General features: G+C 50.1%; 1 protein-coding gene across 1 annotated transcript; it reads right to left on the reverse strand.

Moving 5' to 3' along the window:
• Positions 1–7729: 7729 nt before the first annotated feature.
• On the reverse strand, positions 7730–14110 carry LOC108921352 (G-protein coupled receptor family C group 6 member A-like). The gene is made up of 6 exons (XM_018730812.2): positions 13853–14110; positions 13434–13743; positions 10651–11499; positions 9741–9947; positions 9519–9633; positions 7730–9041 (listed from the first exon to the last, which is right to left on the reverse strand). The coding sequence occupies exons 1-6, from the start codon at positions 14041–14043 to the stop codon at positions 8110–8112; spliced, it is 2604 nt and encodes an 867-aa protein (XP_018586328.2). The 5' UTR covers positions 14044–14110; the 3' UTR covers positions 7730–8109.
• Between the last annotated feature and the right edge of the window lie 730 nt (positions 14111–14840).

Genomic DNA, 14840 nt, shown 5'->3' on the forward strand with positions numbered 1-14840 from the left:
TTTCTTTGCAATCTCCAGTCTGGATGCCTTATGCATTGATGGATCTTTTGATGTTTCAACACTTCATTGCCATAATTATGAAGCTTGTTAACATTTTGCACAGGAAGTCACTGATGTTGGTCCTTCACACACCCTGGAATTAATGAGCTTCTCCACAGTTTCCAGCAGCCTTAACCACTGGAAAGTCTCACGATTACAATAGAGCCAATTTTTATGACGCCATTGCGTCACAGAACTCAAAGAGCGATTAATGTGACATTTATTGTCCTCGAGAAGCTCTACATTGAGGCAAAAGGGGCACATTATTCTTTTTTTAATGCAATTCTTGTCTTTTTCCTGCTTGAGCACCGGGGTCAGCGGTATAACAGCCCCGGGGGACATGTCCCCCCACCCCGACTTTCCAAAAAATGTAATTCTGTCTCCTCCGTTTTTCCCACGACCATCGTGAATCGCAGCCGGGGTTAAACTCGTGGAAATTAGTTTTAAAGCACAATTACATGCAACAACGAGACACCTGCAGATGAAGGCCAAACGTCATTCTCTCGGGTCCAAGATCAGTATTAACTTGACAACGAAAATTTTCTCTACAAATAGCCCCTGTATTGCAGTGGCTGTGATAAAAGTGATATTTAGCATTAAATACAGTTTCTTATATTTTATTTTTGCTGCAGTTTTCTTTCAGTGAAGCACTCAAAGGGACAGAAAATTGGTTGCCAGATATAGAAATATTTGGCTCCAGCTGATCCATGATAATGATGATAAATAAGCAATCCTTATTTATCTACCCATGTTTCTCAGTGTTTTTTTTCTTTCTTTCTTAATCTCTGACACGTATTACAGAATGTCCCCACCCCGACCCCCTCCCATAAGAACGACTTTTTTGCGCTTGTCGGAAACCCGTTCTCTCTCGCAAAGGCGCACAGGACAGCGCCACCTGGTGGCCGACGCGCGCATGCGCTCTAATTAGGAGCACAGCGGGTTCACAGCTCCCGGGTAACAGGTGGGGTTGGAGACAAGTGATGTTAATCACAAGGAGGAGTCGCCCGGTCAGGGGACCCGACAGGCGTTGGAGGTCTGTGTCCTTGGCAACGGTGGCTCGCGCCCCGAGGCCGATTCCATCCCGACGGGAGCCTCTGCGGTGCCGCGCTCTCCCACAGGAACGTTTAATGAGTGTGCTCCTGGCACCGATAAAAACGAGGCCTAAGCAGGTGATTAAAAATACAGGCCGGTGCGCCGGTCCCGGTGCAGGCCGTGGGAAGACAAAGGGCAGCAGCGCTCGGCGCCAACGCAGTAATTAGGTTTTAAATAGGAGCCCTGCTATTGTGCAACGAGCCGCCAGGATGCTCACTGATACAATGTTTTATTCATCGGGCACGTTTGGTGATAACAGCGCTGCAAGGGTTAGTGCTTGGATGACCCCATGGTGGGCGCTGGTGCTTTCCTTTGTGTTCCGGGGTTCGAGGGCGACCTCCCACATCTCCCGCTGCGCCCTACCACTCGGAGTAAATGAAAGTACCTGTTAACTCTGGCCATGCCGCTGCACAGGAGCAGATAAGCGCCCGTGTTTATTCTGTGTGTGTGTCTGTGTGTGTGTGTGAGAGAGAGAGCCATGATTAAATGACCCAGAACTCACAAACCTGTCTGCCGCGCTTCAGCTAAAGGGCTTCCAACCCCCTTTGTAAATACAGAAAGAAATTGCTCTGCAGAAATAATCGCCCTGGATTTATACCTTCCCTCAGCTGCCCTTCTGCGGTAGAATGTGATGTCAGTGATGTGTGTGCGGCGCCAGCGAGGTTTTTGGTCTCCGGAGTGGGCCGCAGATCCGGACACGTGAGCTCTGAGCTGCGGCAGCCCTCGAACCCGGGCAGCGGGGCTCCGGCGTTCACGCTGGAAAGCACAGCCTCCAGCTTGGTGCGAAAGAACCCGACACCTCGCTCTGTCAAACTTCAGACGAGTCAGAAGTTCAATGAAAAAGTTGTTCTGTCACATAACGGGTCCTCCAGAGACCTCTAATATAATTACCTCCGGAATCATTATGCAAAAGTATTATATTGTATTGCTGTTAGTGCTGCTGTTCGTGTGTCAGTAAGAGACCCTGGATCATTATTGTTGCGCTGCTGCCTTTGCCACGGAACAAGATGATTTCTCCTTGAATGGACCTGCTTCCTGGCTTTCTCCAGAATATACCTGCTTAGCAAACATTTTCACGCAAGCGTTCTTTACTAGGTATGTTTTGCTGGGCCAACCCTAACCCTGAACCCCTAACCCCTATTTCTAACCCTAACCCTTCAATGTGTAAATCCACACCCTGTGGTCGATGGTCCATCTCACTTGAGCAGCATAAACATAAGCTCTTCAAAAGCGTTATTGTCTCTCCATAGCCCACCTCGCTCTCTCGGGGGTGCGGTGGGGGGTTTCTCTGGCTGACCGCCGGCAGCGTGCTCCGAGACAGTGGCGTTTTCTGGGCCCGCCGAGGTGCGCGGTGAGTCGGTGCGGAGCGCTTGCGACACATATGAACACACGAATAGGTTTGGGCCACCGGGGGGCTGCGGATCCTATTGAGCTGCTGCCAAGACGAATCTGCAGATTTCTTTGCGCTTTGTGTTTCCTTCCTGACTTTGCCAGCTCCGCATTATAAGGCTTCTGCAACACAACGGGCAACCAAGGAGCGCCGGGCCACAATCCAGATGCGGACGTCTTTTCAGGCCGACGCAGCACTGTTTGGAAGAGATTAGCTTTATCTCGGTGTTTACGCACCGCGAGGTGTCGCCATCAAAGTTTAAGCCAAACATTGATGGGTTTGTGGTTGTGATTCAGCCCCGTAGCTGCGGAGGGACGTGGGTGATGCGGATCATGGGCGTTCGGCACCCGGCTTCATTCGTGGCACCTACCTGCAGGAGGCAATGAGAGCTGCTTGCTGCCAACAGAGGTGGTTCCTCAAGGGTTTGTCCTCGGACCCTGCGGCTTTGAGCCCCCAAGCCGTCGTTCATCCCTCTTCTGTCTTTATTCGAAATTGCCAGGGGTGTTAGTGGCAGCCCTGGCGCCGCGTTCCGCGAGGTCCCAAGAACTGCTGGACGTGGATCGTTCTCATCTTTTCTGGGGGACGACTGTAGATGCTCGCTCAAAAATGTATGATGGATCTCGTTTAGAAACGGAAAAATGTTGGGTCTCCAGCAGCGTGTTTGGTTTCGCTCACGGGCCCCTGTGAATTGCCGTGTCCTCGTGAAAACGCGCCATCGCACTCGCGTGCGGCGCCGGGTCCCTATGGGATCGTTTCGTAGCCCTTCGGGCTGCTTTGTTTTTAGAAAGAAAGCCATTTATATACCCTCATAACTTTTTGTTCCGCAGGCACTCCTAATTCAGAATGACTCAAAGGGCTTAAATATTTATAGCATAAATTCCAGAAGGCAAACAAAACCGTAAAGCACTGGCAAGTAGAGAGAATTTCAAACTAACGAAAAAAAGTGGTTGCTGTTGCCCGGCAACAAAGTGCTGTTTTATTTAGTGGTATATCTTGAAGATGTAAAAGTGGCGCAGTGTTCAGGGCTAAAGGTGATGTGAAAACGCTCTTATAGGATAAACTAATTAAACACGGTTATTGCGCTTACTGGACATAATAATGTGCTTTGAAATAATTTCCCTCTGAACTGATTAAATTAAGTTTAATCAAATGTGGGGAGAAATTTTAATGAAGAACGTTTTCATCGATGACAGAGTAACGTACGTGTTGGCAGCAGTCTGGATGCCATGTGCTGGTGCCACCTGCAGATTGATGAGGTGCGTAAACATTTGCGTCTGTTTAAGTTGAACTGCTCTTTTCTGGTACCTTCCACGCCTGCCTGTGGCCCTCCTGGATACACTGCTCTTTCATATGAAGTCGCTGTGCAGGCAGCGAGGTGTTTACACATCTCACTCCTCCGCTCCTGTTTGACCTTTGCAGCAGAAAGCAAACAGGACGCGGGAATGAGTCGCTCTGAGTCGCATTGTGGTTTTGCTCATTTGTGCACCCGAGCTCGCCCGAGGATGGTTAAGGAGCCCTGCGGGAGAGCTCACTCTCCTCCTTGTCTTTCTCTCTCTCTCTCTCTGTCGTGCGGCAAACACCGTGGCGACTGGAGGCGAAGGCGATGAGATGAGAAGGAGGATGGAGGAGATGCCCCCGATGGAGCCCCTTCCACCCCAAGGGAATCTGGACTGGAAGGAAACTTCCTCTAAGAGAATGAGACGACCGCACGTCCTCCTGGGACCCCCAGAGTACGGCCGAGCTGAAGCAGCGTCTCCTCTTTAATGGGAAGGGGCCGCGCTAACAGGTGATCTTCTGCCAAAGCCCCCCACCGCCGGGAACCGAACCGCAAAGCTGGAGGAGCGCTCGACGCCGGGAGGTCACGTCTCCACCGCTTCCATTTAACAAGCAGGAAAGAAACGAGATGAATCGTTGCTGTGGAACACGCTTCTCCGAGGCTGTTCTAAAACCTTGGTGTGCGGCGTTAGAGGGCCGGACCGCTGGACAGGACCTTGTGAGGGCTGTAACCCCTGGGGAAGAACGCGGCGATCGCATGCTGTCCTGTCATTATGTGTCGATCTGTCAATGCAATGAGCAGCAGGTGGCGCTGTGGTTAGAGCTGCCGCCTTGCAATCGAAGGAGCCGCTTTTAAATTCCCGCTTCTGCTGTAGTACCCTTGACCAAAGTGCTTAATCTGAGCTGATGCAGTGAAAATTACCCTGCTGTATGAAGGGGTAAATGAGCGTAAGTAGCCCTACAGCGGGGGGTGTCCCGCCATTTTTGGCCGAGGGCCACAGCTGCGAACAGGTTCAAGGAGCGCAAGTGTGGAAATCATAGTGACATATACTGCATCTTACATGTTTAAATGGAAAAAAAATATCCTTTTCTTTTGGTTTTATTCCGGTGCCGGTGTGTTCAAGCGCAGGTCTATTTTTAACCCGAACTTGGATGACCCCGGGGTCATCCAAGTTCAGATTAAAAATAGACCTGCGCTCGAGCACACGCTGCAGCTGAATAAAACACAAGAAAGGATAGAACTTTATTGTCATGTGATGTAATAGAAAATATAGCATTCACAGTCGGTACACACACACACACACAGTGGCTGAAACCGCCTGAACGGGGTCGCGGCAAACCAGAGCCCAACCTGGAAATACAGGGTGCAAGGCTGGAGGGGGAGGGGACACACCCAGGACGGGATGCCAGTCCATCACAAGAAACCCCAAGCGGGACTTGAACCCCAGACCCACCAGAGAGCAGGACCCAGCCAAACCTGCTGCACCACCGCGCCCCCTACGGTCAGTACACTGCATATTAATAATTTTACAGACGTTCTTGCGGCAGAATGTCGGACAGCCCCGCTTTGCAGAAAATCGTGGGCAAAATAGATAAATAACAATTAATGATTGTTGAGCTGAGAAATGACTAAAGCAAACAAACCCACGGCCCCGCCAAAGGGTGCGAGCGCGGGGCTCGAGACGGCGGGACTGATGATCCGGGGTGGAGGAGGCGGAGTGACGTAGCGCTGGTGCCGTTGTCTCCGCCCACCGACAGGAGCAGAATTTAGTGGCTCTTTTATCGAGTGTGTAACAGCAGCGCCCGAGCGGGAGTGTGTGGCCAGCAGCAATGCTAGACTTAGGAGAGAAACAGGGAGTAGATGCCAGAACACCTCACAAGACAAGGTGTTTTCAAGAAGTTGTGCAAATCATTCCCGGTCCTTTCGTGCTTTCTGTTATTGCGTCGCCGTCGCTTTGAAATGGTCACATTTTTATCCGTTGCTGCAGGTGTTCGGTGCTCGGTAGAAACGTCCAAAGCCAGATGTTTATTAAAAGTAGGAAGATGCTCTGCTCTGCACGTGTGTGTGTTGGAGCACACCGACAACAAGCAGAGCTGCCATTTAAAGTGTGATTAATTTGTTGCCGCTAAGCGTGGGCGTTTCCCTCTCTCCGGCCGGCCTCTGTCCGGGGACAGGCTTCGATTTTTAATCATCTGCCCAGACTCTGTTTTGACTGGAAGTGAAAGCAGCTTCATTGTTTGCTTCTTTGGAAGTTAGCAGAAAAAGAGAGAGCAGGAGGGGAGCCATGCAAATTAGTCACAACATTCAATTAATTCCCTCCGAAAATGTTATCCGAGTCTCGTCTCATCGTTCTCGCTGTTGCCAAAACGCTCAGGGTGACGTCTGTGCAGTTATTATTGTCTCTTACCTCAACAATTCATCCCCCTGTGCGTCACGCGCACCGGAACGTTCCGGAACCTTCTCCGCTCCCGTCAAGCGCCGACGTTAAATGGACCCCTTTGAACTCCCTAAGAAACCGTTTCTTTACACACAGGACTCGCGATGCAAAGGTTTGCAGGTTAAAAAAACACCTGCAAGGGCAGTTTAAACAGTGTGTGGCTAATGAACGCAAGCGGAACCAAAGATCTGTTCGTAATTTGTTTTGTTTGTAACTCTAAAGTCACCGTCGCAAACAATAAAACATCGACCCTCACAAACCGGCTTCTGTAAAACCCTGAAACGCACCTATAATAAATAAAGAATAATTTCAGACGATTTGATCTTTTAAATTCGTCACAATTTCTATTAACTTGGAGGTGTGTTGGATTTAAAAGTGATTTGAAAAGAGTGAAAATAAAATGACTTTGTCTCCACAAACTGCTATTCGATGCCGATTGTTGACGGATTCATCCCGCGAACACGTGCGACGTTCCTCACCTCGCTCCTGATCTCTGCCCCTCCCCGTGCCGCCGGCGTGGGCGCCAGGTCTCGGGAAGGAGACGACAGTCCGGCCTGCAGCTACACGTATCCTAAAGGGTTAAAAATATAAACGGCTCACTCGCGCCGGAACTGGAAGAAATGAATGCGGAAAAGCCGAAAGTGCGAGTGTACCTTAAAAACGCCACATAATGACAGAGTTGCGCGGAAAAGGTTAAATATGTGCGACGGGCAAGAAATGAAAATAGAAAGAACTGGGTAATTGGTCATAATTACAGCGCGAAGGAAAAAGGGATGAAATCCGAAAAGGGACTTTAATTCGAGACTGGGAGGTATCTGTCGCAGGCCTCCTGACCCCCGGCAGCCTGCGCGGGCCTCCGTCGGGCCTTTTTACCGCTTTTCAGCCAAAATTAGCACGTTTTTAAGCGCAATGACACGGGTGTGGCCTTCGCAAAGTTTCCGGCAATTCACCTTTTCGTTTTTACGCTTTTGAGCTGAACAGTTATGGGCTTAACGGAGTGTAGCTGGTTCCTGGAGGGAGGCAGGAAGGGAAGCCAGCGGTACCCTGTGGACGACTGCGCCGGGCCGGCCGCGGTGCCCGGAGACGTATCTTCTGTCTATTTCGCTCATTTTCGTTTCTTCAGGAACATTCCTCACTCTTCAATACCCTCTGCTGGTAGACAGTTTTCTGCTAAAGCGACACATCACATCTTTACATTTATTTATTTAGCAGACACTTTTCTCTAAAGCGACTTCCAGTGAACTCTATGTAGTGTTACCAGCCCACACACCTTATTCACCATGGTGACTTACACTGCTAGATACACTACATACACTGGGTCACTCATCCATACATCAGTGGAACACACACACACACACTCTCTCTCTCTCTGTCACTCACACACTATGGATGAACCTGAATAGTATGTCTTTGGAGTGTGGGAGGAAACCAGAGCACCCACACACAGACACGGGGAGAGCATGCAAACTCCACACAGACTGAGTGGCGATCGAACCCACGTCCTCTCGCACCACCCAGGCGCTGTGAGACAGCAGCGCTATTCGCTGTGCCCCTTGTGCCTTTACAAGCTGGAATGTTTAGCCAGGAGAATTCAGCGGCGAGAGAAGAGCGCTCTTTATCACAAAGCTGTGTTAACAATGTTTCACATACATATTTTGCGCTCAATATACGGGCAGAAAGCTGCGAAGACAGTGGAGCTCCTTGTCAAAGCTGGAAGGACATGAGCGCCACCTGCAGCCAACGGCGCCCATCCCGGCGGAAAACACCAACTGGGAGCAGCGTCGAGTGTAAAATGTGAAACTCTCAGGTGTTTTCTCATGAAGAATAAACGTTTTCGAGGCACAAAGCCTGAGCTCTGCTGCCGAAGGTCCGGATTCAGCGGCCCAACGTCACGGTGGAGATTCCCTTGTTCTCAAAGTGTTTCCGGATGCGCTCCAGGATGGCCCTCTCCTCGTTGATCTCCTTCTTGAACAGAATGACGTAGCATTTGGGGCAGAAGTGGCAGCAGAGCAGGCTGCCGGTGGCCACCAGGATAGCCGTGGCCTCGATGGGTTGCACGTCCGTCTTCATCAAGTGCATGTACATGGGGAAGAAGAGGACCCACACCACGAGGTAGATGAGCATGCTGATGGTCACAAAGCTGGCGTTTTTGTACAGGTCGGGCAGGCGCTTCCCCTTGAAGGCGAAGAGGAAGCAGACGATGCAGAGGAAGGCCGTGTAGGCCAGCTGGATCCCGAAGATGATGTCGGAGCCCCGAGTGCAGGTCAGGTTGATGACCTGGTCTTTCTTGTCCTCTATCATAGTGGGTGGGCTCAGCACAAACCACAGCAAGCAGAGCAGCCCCTGCATGCCCATGCAGGCCGTTACTATGGCGACGGGCCTGTTGAACCGCCTCACCTTGGCGCTGAGCTCGGCGTCAAACACGAAGCCGACGAATATCTGGAAGAGGTTGGCCACGATGCACGACACGGAGAGCGTGAAGCACACCGTGAAGAGGGGCAGGCCCACCTTGCAGGACAGATAGGTGGGCCTCCCGATGAAGGTGTAGACGCTGCAGAAGCAGGCGCAAAGCGACACCAGGATGACGAAGCAGCTTTGCCCTCCGGCGCCTTTCACGATGGGGGTGTTGCGGTGCTTCACCAGCAGGGCGGCGATGGAGAGCAGGAAGAGGATGCCGATGGCGCTGAACACGGACAGGGTGACGGCCGCGGGGTCGCTCCATTCCAGGTACTTCTCCTTGAGTGACACGCAGGTGGAACGGTTGGCGGAGGAAGTCATGTTTTCCTCACACGTGCTGCACTGCACACCTGTGGGGACACAGCGAGACCGTAGCCCTCGCGACTTCTTCTGGATTCATTAACAGAAACGTTAGGAGCTGGTCTCACTTCCATTTAATCGTAAATCGATGAGGGGTGTCTCGCCCCACCAGCATACATCCATCACCCGTTAGCATTAACCATTTGCTCTCTTCAGGGACTCGGTGGTCCAGAGTCTATCTAGTCATAGGGTGTGAGCAGGGTACCACCTGGACAGGATTCCAGTCTATCACAGGGCAATCATACACACTCATTCTCTTACACACTCACAGACACACACCAGGGGCATTTTGGAGTCACCAGTCCACCTGAAACGCATGAGACAGAGTACCTGGAGGAAAGAAGCATGAACCACGTGAAGATGGGGAGAACGTCACCACCCACATGTCCGAACTCAGAGCCCAGGAGGTGTGAGGAAGCAGCGCTACCTGCTATGCCACTGTGCTCCCCATCGTTCCGCCCGCTTACCTCCTCCGGGGGAAAAACTGTCCGTGCTGCAGGTCGTGCATTTTTGGCAGCAGATTTTGTCGCTCGTAACCAAGCCGTAGCCGGGTCTGCACTGTTTGTCGCACCCTAAAATCGCCTGGAGTCCGGGAACGAAACAGAGGAACGGGGTAGAGTCCCGATAAGCACCGACCCCCCTGCTCTCAACATGCGTGGGCACGGAGGCCTGGGGGCCGGAGGTCTTACCGCGATGCTGGTGAACTCATCGACGAGGGACTGTGGGAGGGTGACGTTCCCGCAGAGGTTGTACTCGCCGATAATCTCGAACGGAATCTCCACGCTGCTCGTGTTCCAGCTCAAGATGTTGTAGCCAATGCTGGGGTCCCCATTCTCATCAAATGCTACGTTTGTGTCGTTCAAGGTGAAATTGACTTTACTCACTGCATCGTGAAGCTGGAATTCATAACAGACGGGATAAATATTATTGTGTTGTTTGGTCAACTTAGATTTTTCACCTTTCAATTTTCAGCAGAACATCATCTGCAGGTGCCTTTGTGCCTTAAACATACTCCATCATTTGATTGACTTACTAATGCATGAGGTCCGCATGTCATCCGCAGCACCAATACTAATAGTAAGAACAGTAATTACGCTCTAGAGGTACCTGTCCAAGCGACATCATAGCAAATATAAAAGAAAAAATGATTTCTTCAGCACCAAACAGGTTTTTTCATGGTATGTCCCCAGAGTCCCTCATCTTACTCCTGTCCATTTCCTGCTTGTCTCTAAACTTCTTCAAACCTCATTACTTAAGGTCAATAAAGACAATTATTCAATAAAATGCTTATGTACATGGTTAGAATGAAAAGATATACAGTATATATGCTGTTCCACCAAAACTAGAATTGGTGAAATCAGGTTTTTTCAATTCGTATGTCCCCCCTATAGATTTATCGGTGCTCCACGTGTACGGATGGCCAACGCCAGGTCTGGAGAGTGCTCTTTCGGGCTGCTCCTGGAGGCCTGGATTTTTCAGCTTGTCAGCGATCATGAAGATACTGAAAATTACAACGTGCGCGAAGTCTCGTGTCAGCAGGTTTGGGGCTCTCCAGAATTTAGTGGAGAACACTGCGAAAACAGAAGCAGGAAATCTCACCTCCCACGGGTAGAAGTCCGTATTCCGTTCACATTTCACATCGTCGCACCGGAGCAGGCTTCTCAAACCTTGAGCTATGGCGTTCACGGCCAGATATATGGCATAGTGCTCTCCAGTGAACATCTGCACGTGTTGCACAAAACACCCAAGGTCCATGCATGTAACCGTGTCATTCCCGCTATCGTTGTCGACATCGTCCTCAGGCTCTCCCTTTTTTACTTCAAATGAGCAGTTCCACCGATCGCTTGCAGCAGAAGTGTTGGGGCAGGCCAGAAAAGGGCCCCAGTATGAAGGATCTTCCTTGGCCTTCTTCTGAATGCTCCGTATGTGTTCCTCAAACCCCGGCACTTTCTTCGTCTTCCAGATGAAACCAAAGACCCTCCCGATCTTCCGAATGCCGTCCATGCTTGCGATTCTGGTGGAGGTGGACCAGGTGTCACTGGCAATCCAAGTCCTACTGAAATTCTGCCTGGCTGCTTCTTCCAGGATGAGCTCCACATTCAGATCTTTGGTGAAAATCACAATAGCTTCCGCCGTAGAGTTTTTTATCTTATCTATGACTTCGCTCAGCTCGGATTGTGTCTGGCTGTCGTTCTGTGAAAAGTAAGAGGGCAGGATCTCCTTGAAGGCTGAGCACACGGTGAGGTTCTCCAGACCATCGGCTATATTCTCTATGCCGTATTTGCCGTATTCGTCGTCGCTGCCAATTAGTCCGATGCTGTGAAAGCTCAGGGTTTTTATCAGCTCGACAATCGCCTTTGCCTGATGCACGTCACTCGACACCGTGCGCAGGAATGAAGGATATTTGGACTTGTCGCTGAGCACCTGACTCGTCGATGCGTAGCTTATCTAGAAACAGGTGGACAGACATTAGAAAATTATCCGGCTTCACCTCTTGGAAATATGACAAATTTCCTGAACCTGGAAGATTTATGTAGACGTCTCCTATGCAGACGATGCAGCCGCAGCGTTAAATTAACGTATCTTGAAAAGCTGACACTGATAGCGTCTGAAGTGCGATAGAATGAGCTGGTGTTTGGAAATATTTCAGGACTGATTCAAATCTGTAATGTGAAATAGTTTAAATAATAATAATAATAATAATTCCAGTACGCTCTGAAGACCACTGGAAACAAGAGGAATGTCTTCTGAAAACCCCACATTTTTCAATGTAGCAGCAGTGTCTTTTTGCATTTATGTTTATTCATTTAGCTCACATTGTTACTTGTCAGGGGGTGCGGTGGCGCAGTGGGTTGGACCACAGTCCTGCTCTCCGGTGGGTCTGGGGTTCGAGTCCCGCTTGGGGTGCCTTGCGACGGACTGGCGTCCCGTCCTGGGTGTGTCCCCTCCCCCTCCAGCCTTACGCCCTGAGTTGCCGGGTTAGGCTCCGGTTCCCCGTGACCCCGTATGGGACAAGCGGTTCTGAAAATGTGTGTGTGTGTGTTACTTGTCAACATTGCAAGTAAGTTACAATGTTAAGCTGCTCACAGCTGAGTAATTTTTACTGAAGCGATTTAAGGTAATTCCTTGCCTGATGGTACTAAAGCAGTGGGCAGGACCTACAGCCTTCAGATCTGAAAGGAGCACCTCCGTCCGCTGTTCTTAACGTCAATGTTTTTAATGTAAATGGAACGCAAATGTTTATATGTATCTCAAAAAAAATTACTAGGAAGATGATCAGGAATCGTTGATATTCGGATAAAGTTTTATGCGGCTGCTCGTGCGACGAACATCGGTTCGTACGGTGGAAAGAAAGAAATTAACCGCACTTAAGAATCACACGTCTGCATCTAAGTGTCTCTTCCTGCTAAAGTAATGAACATGTTGTATTTTCTATGAGATGTTCGTCGCTTTGGATAAAAGCGTCCGATAAATGAATAAATGGGGGTAGGGAATAGGGACAGCTGGTAGTGTTAGGGTTAGAGCTACTCCCTTTGGACCTAAAGGTCGCAGGTTTCAGCCTCACCTCTGCTGCAGTGCCCTTGAGCAAAGCATTTGCCCAAAATTACCCAGCTGTATAAATGGGTAAATAATTGTAACCGTAACCCTGTGAGTCGCTTTGGAGAAAAGTGTCAGCTAAATGGTTAAATGCAATCTTATCCAATTCCCAACCCTAAGAATTAATATTTAGAAATTTTTATTCATAACCCGAAAAATGAACAATAAAACCCTTGTTTTCCAGACAGCTGAGCTGCCGCCTTCTTTTGAGGAGCACTGTGCCGCAGTCCTACTTTTGCAGGTACTACTTATTTTATTTATTTTTATTTTTATGGAGTGCTCTTCTCACGCAGTGACACAGAATGCTTTAACACAGGCATAAAGCAGGAAAAACAGATAGAAACAAAGAAGAGGTATTTTCTCCAAGGCGGAGTACAACTCAGTAAACACACACACACACACACACACACACTGACTGAAACCGCTTGTCCCGAGTGGGGTTGCAGCGAGCCGGAGCCTAACCCGGCAACACAGGGCACAAGGCCAGAGGGGGACACGGGGAGGGGACACCCCGAGGACAGGACGGGACACCGGTCCGTCGCAAGGCGCCCCGAGCGGGACACGAACCCCAGACACACCGGAGAGCAGGAACAGGTCAAACCTGCTGCGCCGCCGCGCTCCCCTACTCGGAAAAACAAAGGTGGGTTTCTCCGCTCACTGAGACAAACTATTAATACCTAAGGCAACAGAAAACGATTCGATGTGTGATGTGCTTCCTATCGACGGGTTTTCCAGTAAGGAAGGCAAAGAAACAAGTGCAAACTCGGTGAGGAATCAGGTCAAACCTGTGCGATCATAGGCACGGCCAGCAGGCGGGCAACCACTGTGGATATCTCGGAGGACTCCTCTCCGATCACTGCCTTCACCCTGGGCTCCAGCGTAGAGAAATTGCAGGGGATGGAGATGGAGCAGTTGTCCGCCGGCTGGTTTTTGTCCTGCATGAACCCCAAAACGGTCCTTATCGCCGTGGGGGAGTCGCTGCACGTGTCGTGGATCTTATAGCCCAAAGAGATGTTGGGCAGCATCGTTGAATTGTTGATTTGCTCGATGGAGTATAACATCACTAGGGTGTCTAGGAAGGCCGTCAGATCGAAGCTGAAGAAGTGTCAGAGACAACAGAATCAGTGGAGACAACAATGAAGGACCTCTTCATCAGCAGAGGCACCAACAACACGAAGCCTGAACGTCTTCTCACAGTACTTACTCTGTGCAGTTAACGGTGTCGAGCAACGAAAGGTCATAAGATGCGATCGCTTGCTGGTGAAAGGGGAAAAGCCCACCGATGGTGATGTTTCCGGGTTTACTAAACCACGCCGAGCCCCCAGGCGCCAGAGTCTGAGACTCCAGGAGGGCACAGGCGTGGAGCACAAGCCAGAGGTAGGAGAAGCAGCACATGTTTGAGCTGGTGCACCGACGGTCAGCGCTGCCAACCTTCTGAGGGCGCTTTCTTCTCTGCTCCACAAACGCCTTGTATCGCTCACAGGGACGTGAGCTCATTTGCATAGATTATGACAAAGTTGTCATGCAGAACAAAAACAGGAATCATCATCTTTATGCACACAAAAGCTTCTTTGCCACTTCTGGAAATCATTTGCATGTGTGACATTGGGGGGGGGGGGGGGGGGGCACAACACTGGTAATCACCCCTTTCACACACCCAAGATGGGATGCCAGTCCACTGCAAGGCAACCCAAGCGGGAATCGAACCCCAGAGCCGCCAGAGAGCGGGACCCGCCAAACCCGCTGCACCACCGTGCCCTCTCGCCTCTTTTAAATTTACATTTAATTCATTCACACTTGCCTCCAAATGACCTTCCAGCGTTAAACTAGTTAGATTTATTTGTTTATGTAAAAGGGTAATTTTCACAGTATCAGTTCAGGTTAAGTGCCTTGACTGAGGGTAAATACAGCAGGAGGTGGGATTCAAACCTGGCTTCTTCAGGGCCAAAGGAAGCAGTGCTGATCACTGCACAACCTGCATTTTGGCCTTTATTGCAACAGGTGTTTTTGCAGGAAGGGATGGATGGATGAATGAATGAATGAATGAATGAATTTTACATGTAACTGTATTAGTCCCAGAGAGGAATTCAGTCTGATTGCAGGTCAGGGACTGCGATCCTGTGCTCTGTTTCATTTGACGGCGTGTCCTCGTGAAAGCCTTGCTAATAACTTGCCGTCACAACCCAGGCTGG

This window comes from Scleropages formosus, chromosome 15 (genome assembly GCF_900964775.1).
Source record: "Scleropages formosus chromosome 15, fSclFor1.1, whole genome shotgun sequence".
Classification (NCBI taxonomy): Eukaryota; Metazoa; Chordata; class Actinopteri; order Osteoglossiformes; family Osteoglossidae; genus Scleropages; species Scleropages formosus.